At 43.1% G+C, this 19,936-nt stretch overlaps 2 protein-coding genes and 1 long non-coding RNA gene across 6 annotated transcripts in view; 2 read left to right on the plus strand and 1 right to left on the minus strand.

The window, feature by feature from the left end:
* glg1a (golgi glycoprotein 1a) overlaps window positions 1–5,248 on the plus strand; it is a 185,450-nt gene extending 180,202 nt beyond the window's left edge. For both annotated transcript variants that reach the window (XM_069901159.1, XM_069901160.1), the window contains exons 25-26: window positions 2,095–2,201; window positions 3,110–5,248. In XM_069901159.1, the coding sequence (XP_069757260.1) occupies window positions 2,095–2,201; window positions 3,110–3,277 (275 nt within the window). In that variant the 3' untranslated portion in view covers window positions 3,278–5,248. The remainder of the gene's footprint in view (window positions 1–2,094; window positions 2,202–3,109) is intronic.
* LOC138744660 (uncharacterized) lies at window positions 882–19,869 on the minus strand. The gene is made up of 2 exons (XR_011345682.1): window positions 19,469–19,869; window positions 882–6,838 (listed from the first exon to the last, which is right to left on the minus strand). It is a non-coding gene; the product is annotated as an uncharacterized lncRNA (long non-coding RNA).
* Window positions 18,848–19,936, plus strand: part of pdpr (pyruvate dehydrogenase phosphatase regulatory subunit) — a 63,349-nt gene continuing 62,260 nt past the window's right edge. The window contains exon 1 of one of the 3 annotated variants that reach the window (XM_069901163.1): window positions 18,848–19,063. The gene's annotated coding sequence lies outside the window, so the exon portion shown is untranslated. Of the gene's footprint in view, window positions 19,064–19,649; window positions 19,767–19,936 lie in introns of those variants that run through there. The other 2 variants (XM_069901162.1, XM_069901161.1) reach the window with 2 other exon arrangements.

Genomic DNA, 19,936 nt, shown 5'->3' on the forward strand with positions numbered 1-19,936 from the left:
TGACTTCTCCTTACTATCTCCGATCTCCACCCATGTTGATTCTACATTTTGGACTTCAGAACTCTAGACTATTATTAACCCAGTTGTGGCTTGCACCGTTACTTCCTTTTTCATCTGTGGTAAAAATGAGCCAATAGGGGTCAGACAACTGGAAACTGTTTTAAAAAAGTGTCACAGTGTGGTCTATGTAGGAGGGTAAAGACTGGACAAAGGAAGAGAGCAGGATTTTTTTTGTTTGAGAAGAGCAGACTGTAAAGGCCATTCTGTTGGGAATAATACTGTTTGTTGGGAAAAATACTGTATGTTGTTCTTGAGAAGGAGTTAGGAGAAAAGCTGTGCATGGTTTATGGGGAATGAATCTTGAGGGAATGTCCCACAAGAGAAAGAGGATGAAGTGGATTGACCCTCTGTAGTAGGGTCTTTGTCCAAGGGAAGTGGTTGGTGTCAGAGGTGATACCTAATCCTTGGAACGTATGGATCTGTTAATGAACAAAGACTACGGTATCCATGTCATATGCATTAGGTGCAACAGTAGGTATTTTAACCTTCAATGCAGCTTTCTCCCCTTCAGTCAGATCATGGTTGAGCAAACAGTAAACATCAATTTTGTATTTTTGCCTACCTGTGATTACCTTTCACTGCTTAATATTATTTTTGCTTTAAAAATATTGAAAGGCTTTGCTTCTGTTGCCCTGAAATATTTCTGAAAATTATCTCGCCTATCTTAATGCTGAGGAGAGCTCAAATGGGAGGCAACTTGGATCTTGTAATGGCCTTAAGCCTTTGATCTTTTAATAATGAGCCTGTGGCAGATAGAAGTTATGGACATGTTGAAATAGGATCATGTTGAAATAGGATGAATAATGAGACCACACCTCAGATTTCAGCCAGAGAAGAGCAAAAGCATTTATTGATGTGCTGTCAGGCTTGATATAGACAAACAACAAGTGACCTGGCATCATGACATCTGGAGTATGTACTACCTCATGACATTCACATTGTGTAGGCCAGGACTACTCCATAGACCTATGGGTGCTGCTGAGTCACTATGCATCGTGGCTGTAGTGGCTAGTTGCCAGTAGATAAGGAGCCTGTTGTGTCTAGCTATCATGATTTTGGAGCTGTTAGTGCTGGTTCTGCCCACACCCCCCCAGTGTACTGCTACAAGCCCCTCATTCTGAGAGATCCTTTAGGATCTCGTAGTTCAAAATTTCTCACTTTTGCAGTAATGTTAAGGTTGGTCTTAAGTTGCTGGAATACTGTAAATTCAAGGATTGGTAGGTTGCTGAGTAGATAAAGTGGAAACATTTGATGTTCAGTGTTGTGCTAGCAATTTACCATTTCAGAAGAGCCTGTCAAAGGCCAGGTGCAAGGGTCTGGCTGGATCAGTAATTCTGAAGCTGTGAGAAAATGTCCAAAGACTGGTGGCCAAAGTGGGCTGAAAGGTGAAAGGTTATTTTTCCACTGCATAGCATTCTGAATATAGCCCATGTATTATAATTTACTGACAAAGACCACATCAGTGTCTTTAATGTGAAGATTGTACTTTTAATTTTAATAGCACTTCCTGCTCCAATAACACCAATGCTTTCAGAGGTGATCCTGAAGCTGTCAGGTTGATGAGAACTGGGTCAAGTTGGTTTACCTGTTGCATTCTTTTATTGCCAAATGGAGGTCCTATCTGGTGTATGCCTTCTGAGATTTGTACATCTTGGCCACACAAGGTGATATTCTATTATTTGTAATCAAGCATTAACAAAACCTTCAGTTGATGACCATACCACTATCAAATCTGGTTTTTAAAATTACAATTGGCTCTGATATTTTCACCATCCATAGCTTTTCAGTTTCCCCATTGTCTTTTAATGTCAACTCCACATTTGTTGGCAATATTGTTTGTTTCAGGGAATATTTTGTCTCACTTATCATTACAGCTTATATTTTTTTTAATTGTACTTAGTTGATCTCTCATTAAATGTTTGAACTTTTGAGGACATTCCAAGCGTAAGATTAATACCACCTTGCTCTGTCTTCCTGTGGTTGACTTATTGTATGGTTTCACTTTTATTGGTTTTCTTCTTTTTATTTCCCCAGAAATGTCATGTTTACTCGATACACTTGAAGATAAAACAGTGAGATTGCAACCAGACTGTAAAAAACGATTACAAGATCGGCAGGAAATGTGGAGTTATGCAGCAAAGGTAACAAGAATTAATATGCTTGGGTAAGGGACTCTTGTCAGTAGATAGCTACACCAATACATTTCTTGGGGTGCTCGGGTTGAATGCACAGTGAAACATTCTGGGTTTAGACCAGCCATTCTCAACGGGGGGGCCATATGCCCCCCTCCCCTCCCCCAGGGACCACAGCAAAATTAGTGAGGGGGGGGGTGTCACAGGGTAAAATCATAAAATATTTTAAATGTTTTTCATGTAATCAGTAGGAGAGAAGTGCGGAATAAACCTATTAAACTTGACTGCTTCACAGGGAAGGGGGCCCATAAACTGCTACGAGTTCTAAGGGGGTAAATACTTAAAGAAAAGGTTGAGAATGGCTGTTTTAGACACATAAAAGCAAGAACTAAAAAAAATTTCTCTTCCACCTGCCAAAAATTGCCAGCACTGTGTACCCTTCATTTTAATAAAATTGTTGAAAATATTCAAAATATGTTTATGGGGAGAGAAACAGTTAATGCTGCAGGTTGATGAACTCAGAATTTTTATTGGGAATGTAGCTCCTCAGCACCACTGGGCGTTAGCAGACTTTTAATCCAAACTTGGACCATTTGGCATAGTATATTTCTGAAATGGATTTACTGCCAGAAAGCAATATCTTAAGGTCTTGAAAAGGGTGAAGGGGGAGGGTGGTGGTTGCAGGTGGTGATTGGTCAGTCTGTCTGCTCAGATGGTGGGAACTTTGGGAATGGTACATTCCAAGGGGTGGGGAGTGGAAAACAAAAGGGAGTAAGATTTCACTAGTATTGCACTGGAATTAGTGTTCATAAAACTTGGTGCTCATCAAGAATCTGTCACCTGCATTTAACAGGTAAACATCATATTTTAGTTCAGTCTTCGTCTCAATTAATACAGTGTTCCTGTTTTTCTTATAGGTTGCCCCAGCTGAGGGTTTTGCAGACTTAGCCTATCAAGTTATGATATCTCCATCCAAAAATTACTTGATGGGCTTGTTGATGTTGGGAGTCTGCGTCCTATTTCTACTGGGCATGACCTGTGGCAGAATCACCAAACGAGTGACACGGGAGCTGAAGGATAGGTAGAGCATGGTCCAAGCCTGCTTTTGTACAGCCTCTGTATAGTCTCCTTAAATATGAGCAGCAGATGTAATCCAATCCTTTACACTTGTTCTCAGTTTGTTCTGCACACATTTTGCCTGCAGAGCAGATATGCGAATTAAAATTTGCTGCCTTCTGTTTCAGCAGGACTCCTCCCTTTAGTTTCCTGTAGACTTGGTTTCCAATGTGTATCTGAATCATGTTCACCCAGATCTGCAAGTCTTATTGGTAGCAATCTAATCCAACAGAGATTCTCACCTAAAGGAAAGTTAACTGCCACAACTGGAATTATTCTTAAGAATTGTGTCAGTTCAAATAGATTGTAGGACACTTCAAACAATGTGTCTGCTTCAACTCTTGAGATGACTGTTCAAATCAAATTGATTTGCTCCTTTTTTTTCTGGAAAGTTGTTCATGCTTTCTTTGGGTGATGGTGAGGAAGAGAAAATGGGTGGTGACTCTGCCCATTACCCAGTCTTGTAAATTAAATTGTATGCTAGTGATTTAAAGGGACCTGTCTGCAGAACAGAAAGATTGAGCCACTCTCTAAGATGTCCACATGTATTGAGGCCAAGCTTAATTCACTGTATATTTGAAATGTTTGGTGTAATGTAAATTTAAGGCCACTATTAATTTGTATCCAATGGTTTTTGATTATTAGCTTTTCTCTTTCAGTTCCAGTTGTGGCTGGTAGCACATGCTCAGTGACTTTTTTTTCTCATTGGTTGGAGTTCAAAGGACTAAAGGTGTCCCAACTGCACATCTCAGTACTGCATCTCTGAGAATGGTTTTCTCTGCATGTGTTAGTTATGTCAATTTATGGTCTTGACCTTTTTTTTTAATTAAGTCAAGGCTTATTAATTCATATGCTCTTCATTATATTCCTACACATTTTTTCACAGCTCCATTTTGATCATGTTACCCTGAAAAAGTTCTCTAGTGGGAACTAACCAGCATAAAATTAGATTTAGGAGAATGATATTTCATAAGGTGAATATTCACACTGTTACAGCAGAGAAGTGTGTAGTCATATGGTTAAAAAAAAACAAAGCTAGTTTTAGACGTAAAGAATTAAATGCGCATCAGTATGATGTAAAATATTGCTGACTTGAAATCAAAAGAAGTAAAATTCTGCGGCAGTATTTATGTCCATTTTAAAAATGATTTGAACATTTGCCAAAATCTGCTGGTGGTTTAAAGTGTATATTATGCTAAGTGATTACTTGGTCTTGAATTTGCTGTTAATGAGCCAAATGCTTTAATCACCCTCAGATTTTACAGGGTCTCTGTTGGATGCACCTGAGGGTGCTACCAATAATCAACACCATTCTACTCGACTGTTGTAAATCCCACCAGCTGAACAACGACTAATCAGGCAATGTAGGTTTTAAATATTGATCCCTGTCTGCAAACAGAATTATCGCCTCATTTATTTTTGCCCTAGGTGTTGAATTTTTTGCCTTATTTATTGTTTACTAATAAATTCTAGCAGGGTCACATCCTGCAACTGTTGACCCTTTTCTGTTGCCGTTTGTTTAAAGTTCTCACATGGATTTGCCTGGTCATGTTTGTGACTGCCATAATGATGAGAGACATGGGATTATCATTTTTTTTAAATTTCCTTTATAGGGTGTTTAAACATTTTTAATACAGATATCTGTTGTGAAATTGTGTACAGGGATGCTCCAAAGCATCGCCCTGTGTTGTCCAGAGAAAACGCGAAAAGTTGTGCGTTGTTCTACTGTAAGTGTCAATGTCACTTTGAAGTAAAATTTACAAACCAGGGTTTGTAAATTTTTTTTCTGTGTATAAAATTCACTTTCTGAACGTAAAGATACTTGTTCCCAATCATGCTGTGTAATTTGAGATGTTAATGAAATCCTAACTTACAGGCTCTTTGTTCTGTACAGATGAAATGGCAGAATTTATTAATAAAATGGTCTGCAGGTTTTTAAACCGTGTCCTTTCCATTTGAGTCCTATTCATTGTATTTCCTTGTGAAGACAAAGGTTAGATTTTGAATGGTTTTCTGGTTAACTTTATCTGAAATAAAAGTAAATCTTCCAAAAGATCAGGCAGCATCTGTGGGTGAAGAACTGCAGTAAAAATCCCCGTTATCTGGAATTCAATTAACCTACAGTCTCAAGCTACTGTTAAAATGATCAGGGAAAATAAATAGGTAAAAAATATTAACATTTAAAATTGGCACCCCAGTCTTAAGCAAGCTGGCATTTTCCAATCCCCATAGGTGCTGGATACTGGGGATTTTACAGTACAGGTACACAATCCTTTATCCGGAACACTTGGGGGACAGTGTGTTTTGGATTTTTCCAGATTTTGGAAAGCCAGATTTAAGCCCACCCGAATTGTGCTGCTATATCCACCCCCACCCCTTTCCAATCGCGCTGCCGATCTCTTTCCCTCTCCGCCGGCCCGGCTCACGCTCCCCTCTCTCTCCCCATTTGCCGGATTTTGGAGCTTTCTGGATTTTAGATGTCTGGATAAAGCATCGTGTACCTGTATTAAAATTTCAGATTTGAGGTCCTTGGTAGGAACTACAACATTTTCTGTTTTATTTCAGATTTCTAGCATTTGCAGTTTTTTTCCCCCCCATAAATTGATGTTGGTCCTGACCCTACTGGTGGTGAGGGGTCCTTTCAATCATTTGGGTGATTCTGACACAGCTGCAGGTCCTACTTGCAGTTCAGTCAAGTTTATTGTAATCCGACTGCACAAGGACAACCCAACGAACAGCGATCTCTGGCCCTCAGTGCAAAACACATAGACCCATGTAACACACATTCAGAGAACAATACATATGCAGGACAAGTATTCATAAAATGTACCAAAAAATAAATATTGTTTTGTGACTATGAGAGTCTTGGATGATCACTGTGAGCAGCTCCTTTGATCGTTCAACATTCACTGCCCGTGGGAAGAAGCTGTTCCTCAGCCTGATGACACTCCTGTATCTCTTACAGGAGCCAGCTGTAAGATGCGCAGGTTAGAAGGGGTCCTCAGTGATCTTGCGTGCACTCTTCAGACATCTATCCAGGTAGATAACGTCGATGGGGGGGGGGGGGGGGGGAGATTCCAGTGATCCTTTTTGCCACTTTTATGGTCCTGTGGTTTGACCATCGATCTATTTCTTCACAGCAACCATACCTCATTTTGATACCAGCTAGGGCACTCTCACTAGAGTTCCTGTGGAAGGTTGACTGATCATAGCTGGTAACTTGCCTGCTCCAGTCTTCCCAGGAAGTGCTGTTGCGTCATTGAAAACTGTGGAGCTGTTGTGTGTCCACAATAGGTTACTAGGGAAGTGAACTCCAAGGAACTTGGTGCTCTCTGCTCTCTCCACTACAAAGTTATTGATGTGTAGTGGAGGGTAGTCGTTTCTGGTCCTCTTGAAGTCCAGGATCATCTTTGTCTTGTCCACGTTGAGATTCAGGTTGGTACTCTCACACCCTATCATGAGATTTTCTCCCTCTTGTCTGTAGTGCGACTTGTCATTGTGGATGATAACGCCAACTACTGTTCAGTCATCTGCAAATATGATGATATAGTTGGAGCTGGGTCTGAACATACAGCAAGCATATAGTTATTCCCATTCAAACTATTGGTAAATTGGCTCAGAGACAGAATGTTGGATTGATAAAATTTCAGTTTTCTGCATGAGGGACTGGGCTAAAAGAGGGCTTGTACAGTATCTATAACGACACATAATGAATCCAGAATGCATTTTAAAATTCTGCTTCTGGCCCAGAGGGACACTACATGTGTTCCAAATCTTAACTGTAGACCCTTTATCTGTGTTGATTGGTTTCAAGCAAAATTGCATCATTTTTCTCAATCTTTTAAGCTGTTTTTGCTCCTCATCTCCCCTAAGCTTTCTGCTGTAGTGGAACTAATCCACAAGGTAGATGGGAAATTTCCTCAGTTTACATTGCCTCGCATCAGAACTACTTCATCCCAAATTCATTCATTGAGTTTTAGTATTTAGTGATACATGGGCATGTCGACATTCAGAGGCTGAGCTCCTATTTACAAGACCATTCACTCCATGCTTCAGCACGAGTAGACTATAAGCTTGGTGTCTGAACCTGTGCATCCTCATCTGAAAGTGAGAATAGGGTCTTCTACTAATGTTGCCCTCTGAGATTAAAGGAAACCCTGGAAAACGTGTGCTACTTCGGAGGAGCCACCTCTCAATGACTTCAGATAACAATGGGGGGGGGGGGGGGGGGGGTAAAAAGTGATCATGACTTTGTGTGCCAGTACAGCCATATTGCTTTCTAAGGAAAAGTATTTGAAGATGAATGACACTGGCTGACAAGTGGTCTACCAGACAGTAGTCGAGGGAACAGATGAGAGATTCTGCAGCCGAAAAAGATGCCAGGATAGTGTGTTGTTGTGGGGGCTCAGTTCCAGGATGTCTCAAAGTGGGTGCAGAATACTCTTGTGGGGGATAGTGATCAGCTAGAGGTTGTGTTACATATTGGTACCAATGACATAGGCTGGAGCGGGTAATTTTCCTGCAAAGTTTAGGGAGTTGGGAAAAGCTGAAGAGCAGGACCTCCAAGGTGGTAATCTCTGGATTACTCCTGGTGCCACGAGGGAACGTCAGAATGGGAAGACAGTTCAGACAAACGAGTGGCTGAGGAGATGGGGCAGGGTTTCAAGAAACTTTTCTGGGGAAGGGTTGACCTGTACAAGAACCTGAATTTAAGGGGATCCAATATCCTGGCAGGAAAGTTTGCTAATTCTTTTGTTTTTTGGGGAGGGGTTGGTATAAACTAGAATCGCAGGAGTGTGGAAACCAAAGTGAAGAACCAGAGGAAGAGGTGGCTAGTGCACAGTGGGGATAACTGGTAGGGAACTTGTGTGGAAGGTCAGACAGATGGGGCAAAACTATAGCCAGGAGGATGTAAGTGGATGACCTTTTAGTACAGCTACAGATTGGCAAGTATGATGTTGTGGCCATCATGGATTTGTGGCTAAAGGATGGATGTCATTGGGAGCTGAATGTCCAAGTATATGCAGCATACCAAAAGGACAGAGAAAGTAAAACACGAAAGTACAGACACAATGAAGTAAAAACAATGCTGGAGAAACGCAGCAGGTCAAACAGTGTACTTCATCTTTGGCTTGGCTTTGCGGACGAAGATTTATGGAGGAGGTAAATATCCACGTCAGCTGCAGGCTCGTTTGTGGCTGACCAGTCCGATGCGGGACAGGCAGGCACGGTTGCAAGGGAAAATTGGTTGGTTGGGGTTGGGTTTTCCTCCTTTGTCTTTTGTCAGTGAGGTGGGCTCTGTGGTCTTCTTCAAAGGAGGTTGCTGCCCGCTGAACTGTGAGGCGCCAAGATGCACGGTTGGAGCCGAGATCAGCCCACTGGCGATGGTCAATGTGGCAGGCATCAAGAGATTTCTTTAAGCAGTCCTTGTACCTCTTTGGTGCACTTCTGTCACGGTGGCCAGTGGAGAGCTCGCCATATAACACGATCTTGGGAAGGCAATGGTCCTCCATTCTGGAGACGTGACCCACCCAGCGCAGCTGGATCTTCAGCAGCGTGGACTCGATGCTGTCGACCTCTGCCATCTCGAGTTCTTCGACGTTAGGGATGAAAGTGCTCCAATGAATGTTGAGGATGGAGCGGAGACAACTGTCTGCACTTTCGTGTTTTACTTTCTCTGTCCTTTTGGTATGCTGCATATACTTGGACATTCAGCTCCCAATGACATCCATCCTTTAGCCACAAATCCATGATGGCCACAACATCATACTTGCCAATCTGTAGCTGTACTAAAAGGTCATCCACTTACATCCTCCTGGCTATACTTTTGCCCCATCTGTCTGTCCTTCCACACAAGTTCCCTACCAGTTATCCCCACTGTGCACTAGCCACCTCTTCCTCTGGTTCTTCACTTTGGTTCCCACACTCCTGCGATTCAAGTTTACACCAACCCCTCCCCAAAAACAAAAGAATTAGCAAAATTAAATGTACATAACCAGCATGTTGGGATTAAGCCCTTCATCACTCGATGAACAGTTCCACAGGAAGGAGGTCATGGGTGGATAAGCAAGGGAGGGCACACCAGCAAAAAGGGGACGGGGATGGCTCTGTGAATGGAGAGCAGAAGGAAAGAGAGGGATATGGTAGAGAAGGAGAACGGGGAGTAGGCTAGCAGAAATCAGAGACATTAATGTTAATAGCATCAGGTCAGAGAGTGCCCAGATGGAAAATTAGGTAAAAACACAATACTGGAGAAACTCAGCAGGTCAAACAATGTCCTTGATTATAGTAAAGGCCTTGAGCCCTTCATCAAGGTATGGAAAAACGTTGGCAGGTGTCTGAACAAAAAGGGGAGTGAGGGAGGCCTTGGGGGAGGGGCATGGTCCTAAAGCAGGAGGTAATCTATGGAGATGGGAGGGAGGACATAACAGCTAGCAGGGGGAGGAGGGATGGGGGTGAGGGAAGAGGGTGGAGACCAGAGGGAAAGAAGACAGGGGAAAGGGAAGGGAGGGGGAAAGGAGAGCAGGTTACCAGAAACTGGAGAAGTCTATGTTAATGCCATCCAGAGTGACCAGATATAAAATCAGGTTTTGTTCCAACAATTTATGGGTAGTCTTTGTGGGATAGTACGTGAGGACAATGGACAGACATGTCAGTGCGGGAGTAGAGCGGAGAATTGAAATTGTTGGCCACTGGGAGATTCCTGTCACTGAGTGAAGGTGCTCAGAGAAATGATCTTCCAGAGAAGACCAGGCAGGTATGCAGAGATTAGGTGGTATGGTTCTATTAGTAAGGAACAACATTAAATCATTAGAAAGAGGTGACGGGATTAGAAAATATAGAATCGTGGGTTGAGTGAAGAAATGGCAAGGGTAAAAAGACGCTGTTGACAGTTGTATATAGACCACCAAACATCATCTGCAATGTGTACAAAAATTTGCAACAGCACATGGAAAAGATGTGTCAGAAGGGCCATGTTATGGTAGTCATGGGGGGGGGATTTTAACATGCAGGGAGATCGCACAACCCGACCGTTGGCAGCCGAACCCCGGGCCGGGAACGGTCAATGAGAACTGTTTAGTGTATTTCAGAGTTTAATACGCACCTCAAAAACCAATAGTCTAAACACTAACAACTGTGAACTCCATTGCAGAGTTCTCTCCAGTCTTAAAAAAAAAATTTCTACTAGAACTTTTCTTTTGGATCCTCAACCAATGCTGCATCCCCTTTACTCGGCCGCGGCAGGAGTAAACACATGCAGGCTGATTCCAGGGCGCACCACTCCATAACTGGGGACAGCGGTCGTAGATCTCCAGAAATGGTTCGACCTAAAATGGGAGGCAGGCCTCTTCAGCCCGGTTAAGCAACCTGCATAGGAGAAGGTCACTCCGATATAAAACCTACGACCCAGGGAACTCGCTGCCACGTCCCAGCTTGCTTGGCCACAGCACACGAACCATGGGTGTAAAGGGTGGGGCCAGTACTGCGCACACTGCACTCCACCTAAAAGCTCCTTTGCGCAGGCCCGAGGACAGGTCCACGTCCTTCCCCCCAAAAGATGGGAAAACCAGGTTGGGGCTGGATTTCAAGCGAAATTTTGTAGAAAGCCTACAAGATGGCTTTTTAGAACAGCTTGTTGACGAGGCCATAAGGGGCTGTACTGGATTGGTGTTGTGAATTGAGCCTGAGGTGATAGAGAGTGTAAGGAAAAGGAAACATTAGGGGGTAGGAATCACACTATGATTGAGTTCAATTTGAGATGTAACAGAAAATGTCAGATGCATCGGTATTTAAGTGAGGTAAAGGGAATTACAGTGGCTTGAGAAAGGAACTGGCCAAAGTAGATTGGAAGGGGTCTCTAGTAGGGAAGACAGCAGAGAGCGATGGATGGTGTTTCTGCATGAAATAGGGAAGGTGAAAGATGTAGACCAGAAAAGAGGTAATATTCAAATGGAAAAATGTCACCACCGTGGCTGGCGAGGAAGTCCAAGCCAACATGAAAGCAAAAGAGAGGGTACTCAAGGAAGCAAAACCTAGTGGGAAGATGGAGGACTGGGATGCTTTTAAAAACTTACAGAAGTTAACAAAAAAACTCATAACTCATATGAACTATGAACGTCGGCTAGCAAATAATGTCAAAGAGGATACAAAAACTTCAAATGTATAAAGAATAAAAGGGAAGTGAGAGTAGATCTAGGATCTCTAGAAAATTATGCCGGTGAAGAAATAATGGGTGACCAGGAGATGGTAGAGGAACTAAATTAATATTTAGCTGTGTGCCAGATGTTGATGGGTATCAGGGAAGGGAAATGAATGCAATTACTATTTCAAGAGAGAAGGTGGTCAAAAGGCTGAATGGTGTAAGGGTGATTAAGTCTCCTGGACCAGATGGATTACACCCTCAAGTTCTGAAAGAAGTAATGTTAGATTGTGGAGACATTGGTAATGATCTTTCAGGAATCAATATATTTTGACATGGTCCCACAGGACTGTAAAGAAGCAGAAAGGAACAAAAGAAATAGGAGCAGGATTCGGCTATCTGGCCCATCAAGCCTGCTCAACTATTCAATGAGATCATGGCTGACAATAGGCTTATCTCCACCTACCTGTCTTTTCCCCATATCCCTAATTCCCCTAAATTATAGGCTGGTTAGCCTGATGTCAGTGGTTGGGAAGATGTTAGAGTCGATCATAAGGAATGAGGTTATGGAGTACTTGGAGGCACATGACAGGATAGGCCTAAGTCAGCATGGTTTCCTTAAGGAAAAATCTTGCTTGACAAACCTATTGGAATCCTTTGAGGATGTGACAAGCAGGCTGGATTAAGGAGATGCAGCGTATGTTGGGTATTAGGATTTTCAGAAGGCCTTTGACAAGATGCTGCACATGAGGGTACTCAACAAGATAAAAGGCCATGGTATTACAGAAACATAGGAGCATGGTTAGAGCATTGGCTGATTGGCAATGAAAGGATCATATTCTGATTGGCTGCCACTTGCTAATGGTATTCCACAGGGGTCAGTGTTGGGGCCACTTTTTATGTTAGATATTAATGATTTGGATTATGGAATGAATGGCTCTGTGGCCAAGTTTGCAGATGATATGAAGATGGGTGACGAGACCCAACCATAGAGTGGATGATCGTTTTACCTACATACTGTCTGAGGTGGGCATCGTCAGTTACTGATTAAACCCTATTTCAACTCCCTTTCCTATTCTCACTAATTTGAGTGAAACATGAGAGTCAAACACACTGAAGTACTGGAGGAACTCGGCTGGTCTTTTCAGCATCCTTGAAAAGCATAGATATATTGCCAATATTTAGGCTCTGAGCCTTTCTTCAAGGAATAAGCAGAATGGGCTAGAAGCAGGAAATCTCAAAGTCTCAGAATTCGGACCAACTAAAGGTGTTAATTTGATATGATAAGGGATGAGGTAAGAATTTATCTTGTTTGTGTGAAAGGAGACAGGGAAGGGGGAGGGGGAAAAGTGAGAGTGAGGGGCTTTTAACAAAAGCCAGAGAAGTCAATATTAATGCCATCTGTTTGGAGGGTGCCCAGTCAGAAGATGTGTTTCTCCAATTTGCAGGTGGTCTCAGTCTGTCAGTGCATGAGACCATGGACAGACATATCAACGAGGGAATGGGATGGGGAATTGAAATGGGTGGCCACTGGGAGATCCACGCTATTGTAGTGGACAAAGCCAAGGTGCTCAACAAAGTGATCTCCTAGTCTGTGTCCAGTCTCTCTAATGTAGAGGAGACCACAATGGAAGTACTGGATGCAGCGATTGATGCCTGCAGATTCACAGGTGAAGTGTTGCTTCATTTGGAAGGACTGTTTGGGGCCCAAATGGTGGTGAAGGAGGAGATGTGGGCACAATAGGAGTATCTCCTGCAGTCAGAGGGGAGGGAGTAGTGGATGAGGGAGTCATGGAAGGAGTGGTCCCTGAGGAAAGGGGAGTATGTGTCTAGTGGAGGGAACACTTAGTAGGTAGAAGAAATGGTAATGGAGGATGAGTTGGATGCAGAGGCTGGAGGAGTGGTAGGTGAGGATGAGGAATCTTGTCCTTGTTGCATGAGGGGGCCAGGGCAGATGTGTGGGTAATGGAGAATATGTGGGTGTGTGCCAAGTTGGTGGTAGAGGGAAAGGCAAGTTGTTTGAAGGAGGACATCCCTAATCTGACACCTACCACCCCATCAGCCTTCGCATCCAACACACCCTCCTGCCATTTCAGCCATCTACAATGTGATCCCTTGCTGACATATCTGCTCATGGTCTCATGCACTTCCATACTGAGACCACCCACAAATTGGAGGAACAACACCTAATTTTCCGACTGGGCACCCTCTAACCAATTGGCATTAATATTGCCTTCTCTGGTTTTTGTTAAAACCCCTCACTTCTTCCCCATCTCCTTTAGCACAAACATGATAAATTCTTACCTCGTCCCTTCTTGTATCCAATTAACACCTTTAGTTGATCTGGATTCCTCCCCCAGTCAGCATTTCTGACTTCGAGATTTCCTGCTTCTGACTCATTCTGCTTATTCAGAATCAGAATTTATTGTCATGAACCAATTACAAACAATGGTGTTTTGCGGCAGCATCTCAGTGCAAACATTCATGTTATGAACCATCTGACAACAATAATAGAACAAATTAAAAACAAGAATGCACAAAACGTAAAGCAGTGTCTTTGGCTCATTGATCATTCAGAAATCTGATGGCAGTGGGGAAGAAGCTGTCCTTATGCTGCTGAGTGTTCGTCTTTAGGCTCCTGTACCTCCTTCCCAATGGTAGCAGAGTGAAGAGGGCACGGCCAGGGTGGTGGGGGTCTTTGAGGATAGAGATTGCTTTTTAAAGACACCGCCTCATGTAAGTGTCCTCAATGGAGTGAAGTTTGGTGCAGGCTGAGTTAACAACCCTCTGGAAGTTTTTCTTGTCCTGAGGTTTGGTGCCTCTATACCAGACACCGATGTAATCAGCTAGAATGATCTCCACAGTACACCTACAGAGGCTTTCAAGAATCTTTGGTGACATATCAAATCTCAAGTACCTCACAAAACAAAGCTGCTGGCAGGCCGCCTTCGTGATTTCATCAACATGAAGGCTCCAGGTCAGATCCCTTGGAAATGTTGACACTCAGGAATTTGAAGTTCTTGACCCGCTCCACTACTGAGCCCTCGATAATTCCTTGAAGAATCATTGATGATTCCCTTTAATCAAGTTGAGATAGGGGAAGCATTGCTATCCTTGCAAGTTAATAAATCTCTGGGAGAAGACAGATTTCCACCTGAATATTATAAAGAATTTAGAGATTTATTGATTCCTCTATTTATGGAGGTACTAGATCAAACAGTAGCAACCCGGAGTCCTCCTCAGCAGCAATCATTACAGTGATTCCCAAAAAAAAATGGGAACCCATTGAAACCATCATCTTATAGACCCATATCATTATTGAATATCGACTATAAGATCATTGGGAAAGCTCTGGCAAATAGACAGTCTGCGGATGATGTTAGCAGACTGCATAGTATTATCCAACTGGCACAAACGAGATGAATTGAGTATCACTCTGGCCCTAGATGCAGAGAAAGCTTTTGACAGACTGGAATGGGATGATTTAAAATTTTGGGAAAATTTGGAAGTGGAGAGATATTTATTAATTGTGTTAAACCTCTATATTATGAACCTAAAGTGAAATTTATCAAATGGCCAAATCTTATCAGTGTCCCCATTGTATAGTTCTAGTAGATGAGGTTGTCCATCATCTCCAGACCATTTCATCTTCGCTATTGAACCATTAACGGAATCTATCCACCAAGATCCAGACATAAAAGGTTTCAGGGTTAATCAGGGAGAACATAAAATCAATCTATTTGCTGACAATGTTCTGATATATCTGTCAGACCCAGCAATTTAATTACAAAAATTGCAGTCTAAATTGGAATCTTTCAGGACTTTCTCGAGCTATAAAGTTAATTGGGATAAAAGCGAAGTTATGTCACTTAATGGGTGGGAATTATGATCATGTTAAATGGCTGCTTAATGGGATAAAATATTTAGGTATTAAGATAGATAATAACACAGAATTTATGCAAGTTGAATTATCTTCCCTTGCTTCGGAAAATTGAGGATGATTTAAATAAATGGTTAAATCTTCCAATTACTTTGATTGGAAGGGTCAATAGTATTAAATTGAATATATTGCCTAAATTACAATATCTTTTCCAAAGCCTGCCTGTTTCAGTACCACAACGATTCTTTCAGAATTTAAATAAATATATTAATAAGTTTCTGCGGAAGGTTACGTTTCCAAGATTCTCTATCGATAAATTGACCTGGAATTATGAACTGGGAGGATTAAAGCTCCAAGACTTTAAAAAATATTATTGGACAATCCAAATGCAGTTCATCATCTCCCTCTTTGATAGAGGAGACCAGTCATCTTGGGTAAGATTGGAATTGCATATGGTTGGCGAGAAGATAGCAGAAGTTTTATATATATAAATGGAATTCTAAATTATTACTGGTCCTAAGAAAGCCCTTTTACGAAAACTAATTATTACAATTAGGAGTAAACTCAATGGTCAAGGTGGTGTTAGGGGAGGCCTCTGACCCAAAACACCCCTCGCTCAAAATAAATTAATTTTGTTAACAATTGATCATAAAATTCTAGAAACCTGTTCTCAGAGTGGGATCAAATATATCGAAGATTGTTTTGAGCAGGGACAATTTATGACATTTGAACAAATCAGGAATAAATTTGAAATTTTAAATACATCCTTTTTCTGTTTTCTTCAGTTAAGATCTTATTGAAGGGATAAATTAGGTCCAGCACTGACCTTACCACAATGTACTGAGAGACTCTGGTTCGAAAGGGGATCATAAAGAAATTTATCTCACAAATGTATTTCTTACTTCAGGTGGAAGTCCCTAAACAAGGGCTATATAAGTCGAGAGAGAGATGGGAATGAGATTTGGGGATAGAAATTGATCCATTTTGCTGGTCTGACCTATGTTGGGACAGCATGAACAATACAATTAATGTAAGGTATAGGCTGGTGCAATATAATTTTTTTGCATCAGCTGTACCTTACTCCACAAAAATTAAATAAATTGAAATCTGAATGATCCAATTTATGTTTTGAATGTGGTCAATATATCGGGACCTTTTTGCATTTGACCTGGTCATGCCCTAAGGTGAGATCCTTCTGGGAAGATTTGGGGAAATCTCCTGGAACAAATTATTGGAATTCAATACCCTCAAGTGTCAGATTGTTTTTATTGGGGAAATTAGCAGATACAAGATCTAAAATGAGGCTGTTGAAATATCAATTGAAATTTGTTAAACTTGCTTTAGTGGTGGCCAGGAAATGCATAGCCATTACTTGGAAATCTGATTCCCAACTGAGTCTGTCCTGCTGGAAGTCAGAAATACATGACTGTGTTCCCCTAGAGAAGATTACTTCCAACTTCAGAAATTGTTACAATGTGTTTTTAAGAATTTGGAACCCATATTTAAATATACAGGGGTTAATCTTTGATGATTTCCCCACCTCCAGCTCCAATACCACTATCTCTGGTATCTCTAGTGATGTCTATGTGAAGACATTTATCCCTTAAGGGAGGAAGTGAGCTCTGGATGAACCTTGTAATGTTTCATTTGTATGTAATTAATGCTTTTGAAAAACAGATGATTTTGTTACATAATCTGGGAGAATTACCTCTTTTTTTCCTTTGGGGGAAGAGGGTCTTTCTCTTTTTTCTGTTTCCTACTTTTAAGGATCGGTATGATATGTAATTTTGTATTTATAAACAATAGTGCAGAATTTGATCATTGTAATAATGTGCTGAATCTTCTTTCTTTGTATATCAACATGTAGTTGGTTTTGGTATTTTATTGACATATCTGTGATGTTTCTTTGATTTTAATTTGTTTTGTAACTCCATGTTGATTTAAAATCCTTAATTTAATAAAAAGGGCTCAGGCCCGAAATGTCAGCAATTTATCTTTGATTTTTATGAACGCTGAAAAGACTAGCTGAGTTCCTCCAGCATTTTGGTGTTTTCATTGATTTGTCTGTCCTCTGCCGCCTTCTCTGCCAGTTTGAAGCCAAATGCAACCCAAAAGAACACCTCATATTTTGTCTGAATGGTCTACAGCACAATGGTGTTGAATTTTCCAATTTCGTGTTACCTGCATCACTTGTTCTTTTCTCTCTTCCTGATTCATCCAGGTTTTCCCATGTACTCCCCACTCCTCTTATCCCAGCAGCCTTTATTACCTGATCTTGATCCCTCCCCACCCCCCCAATCTGGTTCAGTCCTGCCTATCCCCTCTTCTAATTGCATCTGTCTGTCTATCATGCCTCCCTTATCACTTTGTGTAGTGTAGATTGTGGAGAGTCACGTTACCTCCATGTGAAACCTGGTCGGAGGTTGCATCAACTGCCACTCAAAGTTTGACTCTCCCCACCCATTAGTGCAAACTGACCATTAGCCCCTTTTAGCACCTAGTGATTACCTGGGCCAGACAGTCCAGCTTGCTGTACTATAATGTCCACAATGTGTTGTAGCTCTTCCTCTTAGCTCCTGAGACAAACCTTGCTCCACTCCAGGTGGTAAACTGTGGACAACACTGGAGGAGTTGGTAAAGTGTAAACGACACAGGGATCGGGGTGTTAGATAGCATTGGAGTCATGCCCACGTTTGACGAGGAATGGTGGGTAGTGTTTTGAAATCTTTGGTTGATGTAATTTTGTACACAGTTGCTAGTATCAGTAGTGTTAAGTCTGATGTGACTGGGTTGTATTGTGCTTGTTGTTGAGAATACTACCATATGTTATCCCTGGTGTGATCCCCTTACGCGTGTTTTAATAAAGATCCTGGTGTTCAGCCTGTGTCCAGACTCGCTGATCTTTGAACCCACTGAATGTTTCCCTTTCCACACAGCACTTAGTTAGTTCCAGCACCTGCAGCCTATTTGTCTCCTATTCTAACCTTCCAGTCTTCTCTATCTCCATCGATGAAAATGCCACCTGGTTGGAGATTGCCCAGACAGAAAATCTGACGGATGGCATTAAATTCGACTTTCCAGTTTCTACTAACCTACTCTCCATTCTCCCTTCCTTCTTTTCGCCTTGTATTCTTTCCCTTTGCTCTCCACCACCTTCCTTCCCTATTCACAAGCCATCTCCCCCCACCACCAACCCAAGTGCATTCCCTCCCTTATCCACCTATTACCTCCTGCCTTTAGGACTGTGCAGTAATTAGTCTCTTTTTGTAGCACTTGGGTAGCCCTCCTGGGACCTAGGTGCGATTACTGGGGCAAAGATGCTGGAAGCACCTTCTAAACTGCAGGGGATCGACCCGTTAAATCGCCAAGCTGGCAATTTAATAGGGAGATCCTGCCCCCTGCGATGACACCACGCACTCGTGAACTCTCGGTAACTCTCCTCTGCCCCCCAACTGCCCCCCCCCCATTAGTCACCGCCGCCCCCACTGTCAATCGATACGCACCCTGGCAATCCTGCGCCCCTCCCTCCAGCAACGACCCCCGACTGTGAACATTGAGCAATCACTGCAAACCAGAGCGGCATTCGCAGCAGTGGCAGTTCACGACCCCTCTCCCCGATCGCGGCAGCCACTTCAGCCCGGCGTTTCCTTGTGATGTCAGCATGCAAGCGCTGATGTTACAGGGGTAACCGGGTCGGCCATTTTCCTGTTCAAGTCGCCAGGAGATGGAATCTTGGTAAGTTTAACTGGGTTCCCTGACGACCTTTGAGGTCGGTCATGGACCAGGTTGGATTCGGACCTGGCAGTTTGAAAGGGCCTATTGTCTCCTGTTTAACATTTTCCTGCCCTCTGGTTTATCACTGTGTGTTAATAAAAGCTACGTGTGTCCAGACCCACCGACACTGATGCACTCTGCGTCGTGTTCTCTGCTCGACTCTCTGGTTTATCACTGTGTGTTAATAAAAGCTACGTGTGTCCAGACCCACCGACACTGATGCACTCTGCGTCGTGTTCTCTGCTCGACTCGCTGAACCTTTTCTGGACCCAACATCCTGACGTCACCTTCCCTTGCCGTTTCGAGCCGGGTCGCCCGTTTTAGACTGGTCCCGTATCAATACGCTCCACCGCTGATCCTACCTACCGTGGCGGATCGAAGCCGGCCCGGCTCAGTCGACCTTCGACAGCTCTCGATAGGCGATAATACCCGCATTTCCAAGCGCTATGTAAACGTGAAGCCGAGTCCTTGGAGTTTCACTCTGCTCAGCTCGAGGCGGGGCCTCTCGTCCGTTTGGACGTCACGCGACAGGGGCGGAGCCTGCCCGGGGAGTTGATGACGTCGTGTGGAGGCGGACAGAATCCGGGAGAAAATGTCCGGGTTATAGGGGCCGCCGAGACGGGGTCTGGACAGGGGGCTAACCGAGACTTTGGTCTTGGGTGAGGCGAGTTGGGGCCGGAGCGGAGGACGGGAACGGGAACGGGGCCGGGGTTGGCGGGGTGGGCTGGGCTGGGCTGGGCAGAGCCGGGGAGGGGTGGGCCCCCTGGCTTCAGGTCCGGGTCCCCTGGCTTCAGGTCCGGGTCCCCTGGCTTCAGGTCCGGGTCCCCTGGCTTC

Source organism: Narcine bancroftii, chromosome 10 (genome assembly GCF_036971445.1).
Source record: "Narcine bancroftii isolate sNarBan1 chromosome 10, sNarBan1.hap1, whole genome shotgun sequence".
Taxonomy (NCBI): domain Eukaryota; kingdom Metazoa; phylum Chordata; class Chondrichthyes; order Torpediniformes; family Narcinidae; genus Narcine; species Narcine bancroftii.